Raw genomic sequence first — 16,149 nt, forward strand, 5'->3', positions numbered from 1 at the left:
CAGAAGGAGAATTGCTGGGTTATATGGTAATTCCGTTTCTAACTCTTGGAGGAACCCCGATACTGTTTTTCATAGCAGTTGCACCATTTTGCATTCCTATCAACAGTGCTTAAGTGTTCTAATTTCTCCGCATCCTTGCCACACTTTTTTTGTTTTTTGACAGTAGCTATCCTGATGGATATGAGGCAGTATCTTATTGTTCTGATTTGCATTTCCCTAAGGATTTAGTGATCTTGAGTTCTTGCTTTATTGTTCTCAGTTGATAAAGCAAGAAGTTGGCAACTCAATCTGTTTTTTGTGGTTTTTTTTTGTAAATTTTTTGGTCCTTGAAATCTGAAAGTCTGAGAACTACCAGTGTATTGTCTATGTCCTCTTTCTAGCCTCTGTTTATCTCCTAAATTCACTGCTTTGGTGTGTGTGTGCCGTGCCCAGTTACTCAGTCGTGTCCAACTTTTTGGGACCCCATGAACTGTAGGTCACCAGGCTCCTCTGTCCATGGAATTCTCTAGGCAAGAATATTGGAATGTGCTGCCATTTCCTTCTCCATGGGATCCTCCAGACTCAGGGATCAAACTTGAGTCTCCTGCATTGCAGGCGATTCTTTACAACTGAGCCACCAGGGAAGCCTCCATCATAGGACCTCAATAAATGTAATTCCTGTCCCTGATCTTCCTACAGGATAATTTCATCCCTTCTCACATTTTCATTCTGCACCCTATGCAATGACTTTCAAATCTCTAGTATTAAACCATGTCTGTGGAATACTAAGACTTGTGCAAGGCACCCTGCAAGGAACACAGGAAATTAGGTGTGGCCCTGATCTCAAGGAACTTACAGTTTAGTAAGAGAGACAGTTGTGCATAAAGTGTCTATGCATAGGAGCTATGAAAGGAACATGATTGAAACCACAGAGAACAGATTGGTATTTGCCAAAGGGGAAGGGGTTGGGGAAGGGATGAATTGGGAGGTTGGGGTTAGCAGATGTAAGTTTTTATGTATAAACAACAAAGTCCTATTGTATTATAGCACAGAGAACTATATTCATTATCCTATGATAAACTGTAATGGAAAACAACATTAAAAAAGACTGTATATATTTGTGTAATTGAATCACTTTGCTGTATAGCAGTAATTAACACAACATTGTAAATCATGTATCAGTTCAGTTCAGTTCAGTCGCTCAGTCGTGTCCGACTCTTTGCGACCCCATGAATCATGGCATGCCAGGCCTCCCTGTCCATCACCAACTCCCGGAGTTCACCCAGACTCATGTCCATCGAGTCAGTGATGCCATCCAGCCATCTCATCCTCTGTCGTCCCCTTCTCCTCCTGCCCCCAATCCCTCCCAGCATCAGAGTCTTTTCCAATGAGTCAACTCTTCGCATGAGGTGGCCAAAGGACTGGAGTTTCAGCTTTAGCATCATTCCTTCCAAAGAAATCCCAGGGCTGATCTCCTTCAGAATGGACTGGTTGGATCTCCTTGCAGTCCAAGGGACTCTCAAGAGTCTTCTTCAACACCACAGCTCAAAAGCATCAATTCTTCGGCGCTCAGCCTTCTTCACAGTCCAACTCCCACATCCATACATGACCACAGGAAAAACCATAGCCTTGACTAGATGGACCTTTGTTGGCAAAGTAATGTCTCTGCTTTTGAATATGCTATCTAGGTTGGTCATAACTTTCCTTCCAAGGAGTAAGCGTCTTTTAATTTCATGGCTTCAGTCACCATCTGCAGTGATTTTGGAGCCCAAAAAAATAAAGTCTGACATTGTTTCCACTGTTTCCCCATCTATTTCCCATGAAGTGATGGGACTGGATGCCATGATCTTCGTTTTCTGAATGTTGAGCTTTAAACCAACTTTTTCTCTCCACTTTCACTTTCATCAAGAGGCTTTTTAGTTCCTCTTCACTTTCTGCCATAAGGGTGGTGTCATCTGCATATCTGAGGTTATTGATATTTCTCCCGGCAATCTTGATTCCAGCTTGTGTTTCTTCCAGTCCAGTGTTGCTCATGATGTACTCTGCATATAAGTTAAATAAGCAGGGTGACAATAAACAGCCTTGACGAGCTCATTTTCCTATTTGGAACCAGTCTGTTGTTCCATGTCCAGTTCTAACTGTTGCTTCCTGACCTGCATACAGATTTCTCAGGAGGCAGATTAGGTGGTCTGGTACTCCCATCTCTTTCAGAATTTTCCACAGTTTATTGTGATCCACACAGTCAAAGGCTTTGGCATAGTCAATAAAGCAGAAATAGATGTTTGTACAAATTTAAAAGGGGAACCATAGAGTTTGTGAATTATATCTCAAATTTTTCAATGTGAGAAAAAAATTCTACGGCTCAGCTTACCTGAAGTATTTGATCCAAAATGTGCCCCATATTTTCGTACCTATATGCTTTTTCTCCTGTTGTTTCCTCCCAGAATCTTTTTTCTCCCATTCCTCTCCCCCATATTTTCAAATCTCTTTCTTTCTTCCAAACCCAGCTAAAACCCTCTTTTTTTTAAGACCTCCGCAGGCTGGTGGTATGCTTTGTACTTCTCTGACATTTTATTTTGCCTTCTACTTATTTTGCTCTCTCTCCATTTAATAGATTTCACATATCTTACTTAATAAACTTTAGGTTCTTGAGAACAAGAGTTGTTTCATCTATAAATCCTATCAAATGCCTTGCTTATAGTAGTCTTTCAAAAATGTTTAGTAAATTAATATACAAAGGATTGTTAAGTTTCAAGGAAAATCTAAGGAAAAAAAGACAAACAATTAATAACAACTAATTTTCAGCTAAACTCTCCATCATCAAATAAGTGACTGTGATACAATTTACAGTCTAAGGTTACATAGTCACAATTCTTTCTGGAAAGACTTGAGATTGTGAAATTTGAGGTGTCATGATCAGAGTACAATTTATAATAACATGTTCAGGTCCTTGTAGTCTAACTATATTAAAAATAAAACCAATAAGGATAAAACTGTTCAGTGATTTTATCCTGCACTCGAACACATGAAGCTGCTAGTGTAGAAAATCTGTGCAGTAGGATCTTCCTTTGATGAAGTGCAAAGGAATTTACTCTATAGCCATAGGGATTCCTGTTCTTTTCAAACTCTTTGTTATTCAGTTTCCCTCCACAGACTCAAGCTCAGCAACTTTTCTTTCCCTGTGCTGCCTGAAAAGGAGGAGATATGGAGATGGAAAAACTCTAACTGTTCAACATGAATAATCATAGCTATTATTTCTTGAGCATTCACCATGTGAATTTTTTTTAGGTCTTTTCTATATGCTAGCTCATTTGGTCTTTATACAAATCGTGGGGGAAGGACTACTACAAACCAAGTTAACAGATGATGAGACTTGAAGCACATAGAGGTTCATTTGCCCATGGTCACACAGGTTGATAAACTGTAGGCTCATAATGCATCCTCAGGCATCCTTAATGCCCATTACAGGTTTAATGCATTAGATTTTTTTTTTCATTTAATTCTCACAAAAATTCTATAGGGTGAGCAATTATCTCCCCTTATTTAATAGGTAAAGAAACAGATTCTTGGTGAGATTAAGCAGCATGCACTTGCTAAATAGCAGAGCTGAGGTTGGACTCTGTCTTCAAAGTCCTACTCCAACCCTTACCTTCCAGTTGGCTCTTGAGGACTGGGGAAGCTCCCAGGTTGTGCGTGAGGGAGTCTGCATCTCTAACTTCACTGCTGTGCTCAATGCTGGTATGAAATGAGTTTTAATACTGGCTCTCTACCTAGGTCTGTAGCACCTTTATTCTTTCTCAACTGGCATTTTAAATATAGCTTAGCCGATTTTTCAGTATTTCAAACAGAGGTTTTAAATTAATACATAACTAGCAGCAGCAGCAGAATGAAATCCAGAAGCCCATTGGTACATTGGAGGTAATGTACCCTCCTCTTTCTTGGGGGAATATATATTTGCAAGCACAGAGATAAGCAGGAATTATTGTGGATGAACCAGGTAATTTGTTTTTTCTTGCAAATTACCTGATACTAATTTTTAAGGACACCATATGAAATCCTAGGTAGAACATGGGCAGTAACCTCTCCTTTTAGTTATCAGATTTTTCTAATTCTCCTTTCAGTTGAACTTTCCTCACCACACCTCTCTTTCATTATACACTATGTTATAAATATACATGCATATATATGTTTGTATACATATATACTTGTGAATATATTAATATCTGCATATATATCAATAACATAATATATAATCAAATAGTAAATTATATAAAGCTACATATAGGTGCAAGTAAAGAAAAAGGAAGTGCTATATGGAATAAATTCAGAAGGCTATAAAAAATAAAGATGAATGTCCCTGGCCCAGAGCTGGTATTTAGTAAATGATAGATATTATTAGTAGGCTTTATATCCAGACAGAAGACAGTGGTCTTCTCGAAGTTCATTAAGGGGAAAGGTGGATACGGAGAGCCCAGGGGGATCTGATATATACTCAGTCCACAATAAAATGTGGTAAGTAACTTGAGAATTATCCATCAAGGCTATCAGAGCACAGAACAATTATTTAGAGCCTGCAAATCAGAGAAGACAGTTTGAAGGTATAACAGTTCATGCTAGTCTAGAAGAAGACCAACTAAAATCTCCATATACAGAGGGTCTGAACTAGCGTAGAGAAGGACATTTTGAAGAATATATCAAGAGCATTGGTGCTGAAAAAGAAATAGACCCTGAAGTATTTTTTTCCCATACCTATTTTACTAACTCTGTATTGGCACCTAACTGCTTTCTAAATTTTTCACTTGTTTTAAGGTCATGGAAAAAGACAGAAAAATAAAATAATTTTGCAGTAATCATGTTATATAAATTAAAACAAGCTCAAATTTTTTTTTTTAATGACTATTGCTTCCAGTGGGGCCTTAACAAATCATGTTTTACTGCATTTTGGATTCCGAATCAGGATGCTCTGCTACCTTAAGTCACAGCAGTGTTGACTCTCTTTGCTTCTATTAGGTAACATATGTGAATGGTTATGTTGTTAACCATTAAGGCGCAGTGGGGTGTATGTGGAATAAATCTAGGACAATATTTGCAACTACAGTCACAGAAGACAAAGACTAAACTCCTAGTTTTCAAAAAACACCAGCAGGAAGAAAAATCTTTTTCATCTTAGTCTGATTATATTTTCTCTCAAGTATAAAAATCTCACATTTACTTAATATACCTAATCTTTATTCCTTCAGTCCTCTTGGAATAGGAATGGAACATCTTGAGAAAATTATAGTTCATGTCAAGCAAAAAAATTACAGGTACAGATAGTCTTAAATATATTGTTGAAAGATTCAACTAGAATGGAGGAGATGATTTTATTTTTAAAAAGAGAAGTGAAAAAGTGGAAATGAAATGAAGATATACATACATATATCAATATATGTATGTATATATATACACATGCATGTGTGCTAAGCGTGTCTGACTCTTTGTGACCCCATAGATCGTAGCCACCCAGGCTCCTCTGTCTATGGAATTTTCTAGGAAAAATAACTGGAGCAGGTTATTATTTCCTACTCTGGGGCATCTTCTCCACCCAGGGATCAAACTTGCGTCTCCTGCATGGCAGGCAGATTTTTTACCACTGAGCCACCTGAGAAGCCTCATACAAACACACACACACACATGCATTTGCACCTCTATAAAATAGCAACTTGCTTCATTTAGAAAAGTTACTTCTAGAAAGAGTAACTTCTGTCTCTTTAAGAACCACGAGTGAAAATGGAAGTCACTAGTAAGGCGATGGCACCCCACTCTAGTACTCTTGCCTGGAAAATCCCATGGATGGAGGAGTCTGGTAGGCTGCAGTCCATGGGGTCACGAAGTGTTGGACATGACTGAGCGACTTTCCTTTCACTTTTCACTTTCATGCATTGGAGAAGGAAATTGCAACCCAGTCCAGTGTTCTTGCCTAGAGAATCCCAGGGATGGGGGAGCCTGGTGGGCTGCCATTTATGGGGTCACACAGAGTTGGATACGACTGAAGTGACTTAGCAGCAGCAGCAGCAGTAAGAAGGACTGGGTGTAAACAGGTCCAATGAGCTCCTGGGAGTCTTGCTGAGAGAGGATATTTGGGGTTGGACTAAAACGTCAGTTGGGAAGTGAAGGGAAGAAAAAGGCAAAGTTAGGTAAGAGCCTAGGTACGTTTTTAATTTTAAACATAACCTTGAGTGGGTTTACTTTCAATTTTAATGCAAAAGAATAGCAGAATAATACTACATATAAAATATAATTAGATTGAATTAGATATTACTGAATATGAGACATGCAGTATCTTCGAATTCCCCAAAATGTTTCAGACATGTCTTTTAAAAATATAGCTTCAGAGTAGACCAGAGTTATACACAATTTTACTTGCCCCATCTTTAATATAAATTATTTTTAAATTCCCATTTAACTTTAAAGCCAGGGACATCCAGTAAGATTGATGACTTGGAATAAAAAGTGGGGACCCATTTGGCTTTTTTTCTTCCTAATCTCAAAAGACTGTCCTCGACCTCTGCACTGGATGGATGAATTATTGACTGCAACCCATCGGCTTCTTTGAATATATTTTACTTAAGGACTGTGGGGATGAAATTTGGACCTCAGGAGGACTAGGCCGTTTCTGGGACTATGTGTGTTTGTGAGCTGTTTAGGATTTTCTCCCACGCAAAACATGTCTAATTCAACACCTAAGGTATTTTCCCTCTAGATCTCCTTCCACCCACGTCTCTCCTCACCTGGCATTGTCGCCCTTGTCAATGCCACGTGGAAGCCTAGGTTCCATGATTCTTGACTTCACTTTGCTCCGATGATAGGGGACACACTCAAGTTTAAAGATGGACAAGTAGGATACACAAAACATACTGAAGGCAGACCCGGTTTATTCTGCTTTAGGTGAAGGGCTCTGGATGTATCTGCCTAAGTGTGGAACACCCTGGGATGCAGTGCCAAGTGGCCACCTGAAGGCTAAGCACTGGGGAGGGAAACTGGAGGAGCAGTGAGAAGATACCTCAGTGTGGAAACTGTTCTCTACTGTAGACCCCTAGCAAGTTCCGGACTTGTCACCACCTCCTGCCCTCTTGCCACCATCATCTACATCAGAGCGGAGGACAAAAGAGAAAAAGGCAGTTCAGTAGCAATAATGGGTATCAAGTACAGTGCGTAACTGGAATATGTACACGGTCGCGCCCCTCCGTATCTCGGAGGGTGCAGAGTGAGCCCGAAAGCACCCGAAGCTCCTGTTGCTCCCGCGCGGGGTCAAGCCACAGCCCCACGCGGCCACCACGGCTTCGAGCTCGCGGGGAGACTACAGCTCCCGGCAGGCCCCGCGCCGGCCGCGCGCCCCCGCCTCTCGCGCGCCCCCGCCTCGCGCGCCCCGGCCCCCCGCCCTCGGGCCTCAGGACGGGACGGGGCGGAGGGAGGGAGGGAAGAAGGGGCGCCTGTGGCGGGCGGGATTCTGCGAGGCGCGTGAAGCCTCGCTGGCTCCTGCTCCAGGACCCAGACGCTGGCAGGCTTGGACTTTCTCACGACCGGCCGAGCCAGGCTCTGTAAGTAATCGCCTCGGGCAGCGCGGAACAGACACCGAAAAAGTTAGCGCCGCCGCGGCCGCCGCTTTGTTCTCCCGGCCCGTCGGGTGAGGCGGCGTTGGCGGCGGCCGCCCCTCCCCCACCCGTCCGCACGCGGCGGCGGCAACGAGGGCGGCGGGACTCGGACCCCGCGCCGGGCTGGGCGGCGGCCGCCGGGGCTGGGCGGGAAGTTGGCCGAGTGCGCGGCGGGAAGAGCGGGCGGTGGGCGCCCCGGCGAGCGGGGGCGCCGGCGCGGCCGGCAGATGGGGCCAAGTTCCGGCGAGGGCGCCGACGCCAACTTGAAGTCACGGTACGCCGGCGACCACCGCGCCCGGCCCCTCGGTCTCCATCTCTCAGCGGATCCCCCCTCCCCAACTACTCCCGACGCCAGACGGGCGGCACTCACGCTGCCGAATTCGGGATGAGCCTTTCCCTTTTCTTTACACCGCTTTTCCTTGCAGCCGTCTCAAAGTGGTGAGTCGTTGGTGCTTAGGGAACGTAAGCCCCCACCCCAGTTTCCTGACTCTTGTTTAGTTTTGCAAGTTGCCGCGTTGTTCCGAGTCAGTCTCACCCCCGGGAGGTTTTTCTTAAGATGAAGCACTGAGGAGAGCGTGTGTTTCTTTGAGCAATAAAATAACCACAGACTATTCGATTGCCTGTTGGAGATTTTATTTGAAGTCATCGCAGTCAGAAGCAGAGGCCTTGTCGTGTGCAGCAGGCACGGATATAAATCGAGCGACGGCATGTGTGAGAGCTGCAGACTTTTCCATACACAGATTGATGGCTTGGACGTAACTGTCTCTTCAACCACACCCGTCCCCACAGGAAATAAGACTATCAGTGTCATCTTTGATTAGGAAGGATAAGTTACACCCTGAACTTGGTTCGACACAGCCTTAATGAGCTGTGGAGGCAAATGAAAACTTTTAAAAGACCGTAATTTGTACTCTAGAAACGATTATCGTATTATTCTTATACTGTTTCTACTTTGTACTTACTGCTTAAGTTCTTCAAGTTTTAGCGGCTGTAATTTTGCTTAGATCAAGTTTACTTACCAACTTGAATGCAGCGAGGGTGGGGGCATATCTTTGGATTCGTTGCCCCGACTGAGGTCTAGGCCAGGTTTACTTAATAGAGGAACCCGCTTCTCCTTCCTGTTAGCATCTGGATTCGGAGCAAGCATGGACATTTCAGCCAAAAAGAAGTTACAAGTTTTAATAAAAGTATGTAAAACGTGTCACAGAAGCCTTCGTGTTAGGTTTTGCTTCAGTAGGTCATGTAGATGGTGGTCGACCTGATCAGAGGAACTTGAATATTTGACAAGTCAGTTTTCCATCCTAAGTTAAGAATGTTGACTTGTTTATTATCTTGAGACGAATCGTAGTGAGTCTTTTAAATATATAAATTTCATAAGCTTTCAGTTTCATGGGGTGACCTGTTTCAAATAGAAATATCTCTTAGTAGGTCGTGTTTCACCTAAAAACTGCCATATCCCCTAAAAAGCTTAATACATCAAGTTTTCGGACATTAGGTTTTTAAAGTTATATAAGAATTGGAAAAATCTACAGGAGGAAAGAGAATAAATGGTCATTTAAAGTTGATGAAAATATTACCATATTAATTGCTCATTTTAAAAAGAAACTACTTTTACAGAACTTGATATTGGGAAATTATTGGCTAATATAGTTTTAAATTTGATTTAATAATAATCATGCTTGTGATTCATAATCTGTGCAGATAGTACTTTGAGTCTGATTATGTAATTCAAATTGAACTTGTATGTGAGCCTCTTTGGAGCAGTTGTCTCATTAATGAAAAAACTTGAGATAATGTTCTGGAGATGTTTTAATTTTAATTTCAGTGTAGAAGAAAGTTTTCTCCACTTCTGTGGTCAGTTTATAGTGACCATACGTATGAAATAGCTCACTGGCTGTTAGCTAGTCAGATTTCTCAGATACCACTGATGCAAAGAGAGGTGATGTAGATACATCAAGCCCAACATAAATTTGTAGACTGGAAGTTTGTAAGCTTAATAGCAGATAAACTTTTCACTGCTTGAGAGAGCGGACTTGGTGTGCTTACTCTCTGTTCTCTCTGACGGTGGAAAAGACTGAACTGCAAATACCCATGGTTTAGATGAGCAGAATTTTACCAGCAACGGTTTAGTTAATGCTGAGCTCTTAGGAGGAATAGTACTTAATTAATCTAAGGTAATAGTTACATTTTTGGAAATAAATAGATGGAGGAATTGCTAGAAACTATGATTTTTAAAAAACCAACTATAAAGTTATTTGGATTTTTTTATACACTATAAAAGCACCATCAGGGTTATTATTAAGCAAAATCAAGCCTGTATCAAGGTAGAACATGGATACTGACTTCAGGACACCTGTAAAGTATTGCACTGAAAAAGGCCACATGCTTTTTTACATATTAAAAGAATACAGTGCTTATCAACAGAAGAAAAAAAATTATCTGCATTCGTTAGCATTCCTAGCACACAAAACTAAATCAATCCAGGAAAACCTGTTACTAGTAGAGAGTCATGGTAAATATTATGCTATTCTGAATAGAGAAAGTGTTGTACCTCTTCACTGTTACCTTTACTGAGTACAAGAAGGACATTGGCTACAGTAAATAATGAGCTTCCCTTTTGGAGTATTTACTAGCTGGATTTGTTTTGTCTTTCTGGAATCCTCTTTGCTTCTCTCTCTGTTTCCCTGACTCCCACTTATCCTTTAGGTTTTAGCTTCCTTAAAGGTGCCTTGCCTGTGACCTCAGTTGAAATCAGGTCCTCTCAGGATACTCTGTCATATCACCTTTCATAATTTGTAATTGCTTTACTATTAATATGAATATTTGTTTAATGCGTGTGTCCCACATCACACAACAAGCTCCAGGGAGAGCAGTAGCCACGTGTGTTTTGGTCACTGCCGTACAACCCTAGAGTTTCTCATAACAGTCTAGCAAATGATAAAGTATAGTATTAGTCGCTCAGTCATGTCTGACTCTGTGACATTATGGACCAGGCTCCTCTGTCCATGGAGTTCTCCAGGCAAGAATGCTGGAGTGGGTTGCCATTTCCTACTCCAGGGGATCCTCCCACCCCAGGGATCAAACCCAGGTCTCCCACACTGCAGGCAGATTCTTTACTATCTGATCCATCACATTTGTTGAATGAAAATGCTGCTTTTGAACTTCTTATAATTAGAGGCTTTGCTAAGAAATGAGATAATGTAAATGTAGGGAAGGATTGAGAGAGAGCTCAAATTGTGGTGTTACCATGAAGTAACTCTCAGTTAAGTTCCCCAGCCTCCAGGGCCTTTGTTTTTACCCAGTAGTAATAATAGGGCAGATTGGACTCAAGATTCCTTTAGTATGCCACTTTTTTACTCCATTCAACAATAGTGACAGATTATATGCTCATTTGAATAAAATATATGACAGATAATTCCCCAAAAGAGTATTTGAGATGTTTCAAATAAAAATGCTTGCCAACTCATAGCTATTAGGAACAAACATATCTAATTGATTTATAAATTAGTAAAATGTACTATTTGTTTTGTGATTGAAGCATAAAGACAAAATAAATTAGAGGTATTAGGTTTTTTTAGTATTTAGTCTTAATAGTTTAATGCTATATCTCAGATCAAATCAAGGTTCATAAAACAAAACAGGGAGAGGGAAAACGGAATGAGTGGGCAAAAGCTAAGACAGCTCACTTAGTTTTTTCTATTTGTGTTCATGCTGAAACTTTAACAAATACTTTAATATAAAAATAAGACATAGTTTACCAGTAGTTATTGATAGTACTGATCATTGATTGTAATCATAAGACAAGTACTGTTATTTAGCTAACATTAGCAGGTATTATTTGGAAATTTAGTGGGAAGACAGCCATCAAAAATAAATTATTATTATTGAACACAGCAGTATCTTGTAATTTAAAGTATTTAACCTGCATGCAGTATTATTCATAGATATTTTGCTAATGTTTTTATGAAGTTTGTTCAGCTTTTGGAAACTACTCAAGTCAGGTATGTATGTTTAGAAAACGTGTTCCAGATTGTTGGAGGTGACATGAAATAGTATAAAGAACATGGTCTTTGGAGTCAGAGGAACTTTGATGTGAATTGCAGTTCCATCACTTTCAGCTGTGTAGTCATGGGCAAGCAACTATTCTGAAACTCTGGCTTCTTTTCTGTAAAACAGTTAAACAGCTCCCCTGCGGTCATAGCAAGGGTTTAATAAAGTTTATCTTAATTGCAGAGTTTAATGTAAAGTGGGAGCTTAATTATTAATTCTTTACTCTTAATTACTATGAAAATTGCTAAAACTTACTGAGCACTCCGATAAGCCAGAAGTGTGCTGTACATATAGTCGCGCAGTCCTCAGTAACATCCTGTAGGGTAAGTAAATAGTGCTGTTGTCTTCATTCTATTTCTGCCGTCTGCAGTGATACTGAATAAACCAATTATTCTGTTAATTCCTTAATCTTACGTTTGCTCTGTGTCCACAAGTTGTCCATCAACTCAGCTTCTTGGGCGTGTGGTGTAAGTAGGGATAATACTTCATAAGTGAATATATTGTCACCAAGAACAAGAAATAAATAAATCATCCATTTAAAAATAGGGGAAAAAACAGTTATTCTCTTAACACCTTTTCAGATATTTGAAGACCATCATTTTATTCATTTTTGTTATGCATAATTTGTCACATGACATTGTCTTCACTTTAATCTGGATATATACTCTGTTGTTTTTGAAAATCAATACAGCCTTTAAAAAAGTTAACCGTGGTAATGTAACCGTTAAAATGTAACTGTGGTAATGTAACCTGATTAGCAACCAGTATTCTGATTGATGCTGATGTGTTCTCAGTGTCCCTGGGATTTGGGTTTATGTTAGTTCTTTTAGTCACCCATATTATTAATAGCAGCTGCTGTTAAACTCTTGGGTTGATAACTCCTCTAATGAACAGGTTCTAAGTCAGCATTTCTCCATTTCAGTATTGCACATTTAACTTTTGAAATGCAGAGCTTTACACTTGTCATTGTTATAGTTCACTTGAATTTTAGTTTATTTCTCTCAGACTGTACAATCTGAGGATTTTATAAGCATGTTTTCCATGTCTTTATAATCTTATAAATAATCAAAAATAATACAGGATCAAGGCCAGAGTTCTAAGGCACTCTCCTAAAGGTTTCTTTAAGTTGATAAAGAGTAGCAAACTACACTAACATCCAGCTTATACTTAAGCAACTTCTTTACTGGAATAGCATCTTGAATATTGTTTCAGCCAGAATACACTTAATTTTTTTCTGGCTTTGCTAAATGTGTAATCTTGGACAAGTACTTTCGTATCTAGGCCAGTTTTCTCAACTATAAAGTGAATTGTTGTGAGGATTAAATGAGGAAACATATGGAATGCTTAGAACAGTGTCTGGCAGAAAGAACTCAATTACTGTAAGTTATTATTTTCTCCTTCTAAAAAGGCTAATAATCACATTTTTCAAAGATGTAAATATAGTTGATTTGGCGTTATTCTGTTTGAATTCAAGCTCACCTCTAGTGATCATAATATGCTTTTCTGAGTATTCAGAAACCATTTGCTTTCATAATCTGTTTTCACGTGTGACTGAAGGTTAATATTAAGGTTATATTCTGTAGTTTCTGAAATTGCTTCCCTATTCCTCTAGCCCAGAAAACTTCAAACAGCTCTGCTCCATCTCCAGTCCATGATTATTTCTCTCTGAGTTCTTTCTTGAGGAAGGTAAGAGTCAGATTTGTGATTGCACTTACTGATTTTGCAATATGGAGTAGATTGTATCTGGACCTGAAGACTTGTATTCTCAAAGATCTTTTAGTCTCTCTTATTCACCAGGCTCAAGTTTCAGTTCTCAGTGCTCTTTTACAGTTTTAGTTTAAAAACTGAGAGAAGGTAAGCAAAGCACAAGTTGAGCAATTCTGCCTTTTCTCTGTGCTCTTTCAACCTTAACAACATCCTCACTGAGCAGTGATTCTCTCAGTTCCTTGTTCTCTTTGAGAAATAGTATGTTATTGTGGAGATACCACTGGGTCGGAAAGTATGAAACTTGCCTACCTAGTAGGTCCTAATTCCTACTCCACCTCTTAATAACCATGTGATGCTGGGCAGGTTACTTTATCTGCTAGTTCTTCAGTTGTCTCATCTGCAAAAATAATAAAGTAGTATTTGCGTTGTCAAGTTCGAAAGACATACCATGAGATAAAGTGTATAAACGTTTATAAGATGTTAAGTGCTGTACAATGTAAGATGAGTTACAAATTGTTTATCTGAATGTAGTTCTAAAAGCTTTTGTTATCTTTAGGCACTTTTTTCTTAAGACTTAGTTTTCCTGAACTTTCTCATTCCTAATACTATATCTGTATGTTTTTGATCTTATGTTATGTTCATCCTAATTTATTTAGTCCTATTAACCACTGTCCAGAGAGCCATTCTACAGCTGCTCGGAGTGCTTCACTCTTTGTTGTTATTAGGATTGTTTGCAGGTATGTGATGGAACCTAAATGGAAATATCCATCTCTTTTTGAGCCATTTCACTTAGCCATGAGGTCATGCTTTTAGTTTTTGAACTGTCTTTATGAAAAACTGTGATAAATATAACCGTGCTTAGTGTCCTTTTTACTTTTAGAAATTTTTTTGTGACAAGATCACTTTTTCCGATCTTCCTGTCTTAATTATGTCTTTTACACTTATTTGTGTGCCGTATAACTGTTTAGTATATGCTTTTTTAGTTTTCTGTCTAGATTTAAACTTTTAATACAAAGAAGAATACTCTTATTTACATTAGGGCAGTATTATATATCTTTTGTACAACCGAGTGGTACTTATGTTATTTCTATGACAATATCGGTTTTACTTTTCTTTTTGTCCCTTCTGTTTTTCTCATAACTCAGTTGTTTGTGGAATAAAGTGTTTTGACCTTCCTTAAGTTTCAAGTGTTAGTGAGGAATGTCAGGAGTCTGTTTTGTTTCTGTTTTGTCTTTTGAGCAGGAGACTGTCCCTGAAATTATGGGCTGTGATAACTAGGCCCCAATAAAATGGCTGCCCATTAAAATTTATTGGTGAATTATAAACATACAACCAAAACTTATTTAAAGAAAGCATAAAGATTCTTGCAATTTAAAAATAACGTTAAGTGAGTATAAAGTACTAAAAGTTTTTAAAAAATTTCTTCCAGGCTACCTACATTTCAGAAAGCATCAACCTTTCTCAATGGACGCGTTTATCAAGTGGAACATACCTGTTCTATTTTAAAAAGCTTTGTGCTTAATCTTGGAAAAATTTACTCCTTCAAAATGAAAATGAGGACATGTGAGAAGGTGATATAAGGTGTGGACATTTGAGAAAGTGTCCCATTAGATCAATGAACCAAAGGATACGAACTGAATAGATTAATCCTAAACACTTTTTAATTTTTAAACTAGGAGGATTTTATTTGACAGAAAAACAACTCTTATTCATTATGTATTTTCTGAAATTAAAAGAGAGAAACAAGAGTAGACTTAAAAGAAAATAGGTGAAGATGTTTAGTAGATAAACAATGCCAACTCTTTTCTGATGAGGATAATTCAGTGATGTTAAATCCTTCCCAAAACCCTGGTTGTGGTCCTAACAACAAGACTTTTTTGATGGGACTGATACTAAGGGAAGTGGGACCTTTGGTATAGTCAACTCACAGTTGTAGAACTTGCCATCATCAGCATGAGTGGCTTAAAAGAGGAAATAAAGAAGCTTTCAACTAAATCCAAAACTACAGTCATTTTTTTACCGCTGTGATTTTAAGGCCTCTTCATAACCATTGAAAAAGAATTGACAACTGTTTTAAAAGATTAAAGAAAGGCAGATGTCTGCAAACAATTCTCCTCCATCAGCTCAGAAGTCTGTAATACCTGCCACTCTTCCTGCTGTGCTTCCAGCTCCTTCTCCGTGTTCAAGTCCTAAAACAGGACTCTCTTCGCGACTCTCTAATGGAAGCTTCAGTGCACCGTCGCTCACGAACTCCAGAGGCTCAGTGCATACAGTCTCATTTCTGCTGCAGATTGGCCTTACACGGGAGAGCATTACCATCGAAGCCCAGGAACTATCTTTATCTGCTGTCAAGGACCTCGTCTGCTCCATTGTTTATCAAAAGGTACTGTGCATGCTATTTATGTCAACAGTTTTTCTAATTAATATTGTTTCTGTTGCTTTTCTATAAATTATGCATACAACAATGAGTGAACTCATATGGATGAATCAGGTGTTTATATCCTAATTCTGACCGTTTGGGAGAGAGTCCTAATAGACTAAAAGCTTATAGTCTGAAATGTCAGAGTCTAATAGCTGGAGACTATATCCAAGCTTTAAAATACTATTTCAGTTTGTCTCTTTAAGAGCAGGAGAAGCAGTGTAAAGCCAAGAGGACTTAAGCAATCTCACTTGTTTTCAGAGAAAAGTCAGCAGGTATTAATAGGAGGCACAAAAAAGGCATCAAGGGTACTTACCGAGAGGATGGGGCCCAGCCATCCAGGCAGCGGAGTCCAGGTCC

At 39.4% G+C, this 16,149-nt stretch overlaps 1 protein-coding gene across 4 annotated transcripts in view; it reads left to right on the forward strand.

Moving 5' to 3' along the window:
• The first annotated feature begins 7,382 nt into the window (after positions 1 to 7,382).
• The window catches only part of PRKD3 (protein kinase D3), an 87,908-nt gene continuing 79,141 nt past the window's right edge, over positions 7,383 to 16,149 (forward strand). The window contains exons 1-3 of one of the 4 annotated variants that reach the window (XM_070379728.1): positions 7,470 to 7,559; positions 13,276 to 13,349; positions 14,800 to 15,753. In XM_070379728.1, coding sequence (XP_070235829.1) covers positions 15,466 to 15,753 — 288 coding nt within the window. In that variant the 5' untranslated portion in view covers positions 7,470 to 7,559; positions 13,276 to 13,349; positions 14,800 to 15,465. Of the gene's footprint in view, positions 7,560 to 7,724; positions 8,052 to 13,275; positions 13,350 to 14,799; positions 15,754 to 16,149 lie in introns of those variants that run through there. The other 3 variants (XM_070379727.1, XM_070379729.1, XM_070379730.1) reach the window with 3 other exon arrangements.

The sequence above is a fragment of the Bos mutus genome, chromosome 11 (genome assembly GCF_027580195.1).
Source record: "Bos mutus isolate GX-2022 chromosome 11, NWIPB_WYAK_1.1, whole genome shotgun sequence".
NCBI lineage: Eukaryota > Metazoa > Chordata > Mammalia > Artiodactyla > Bovidae > Bos > Bos mutus.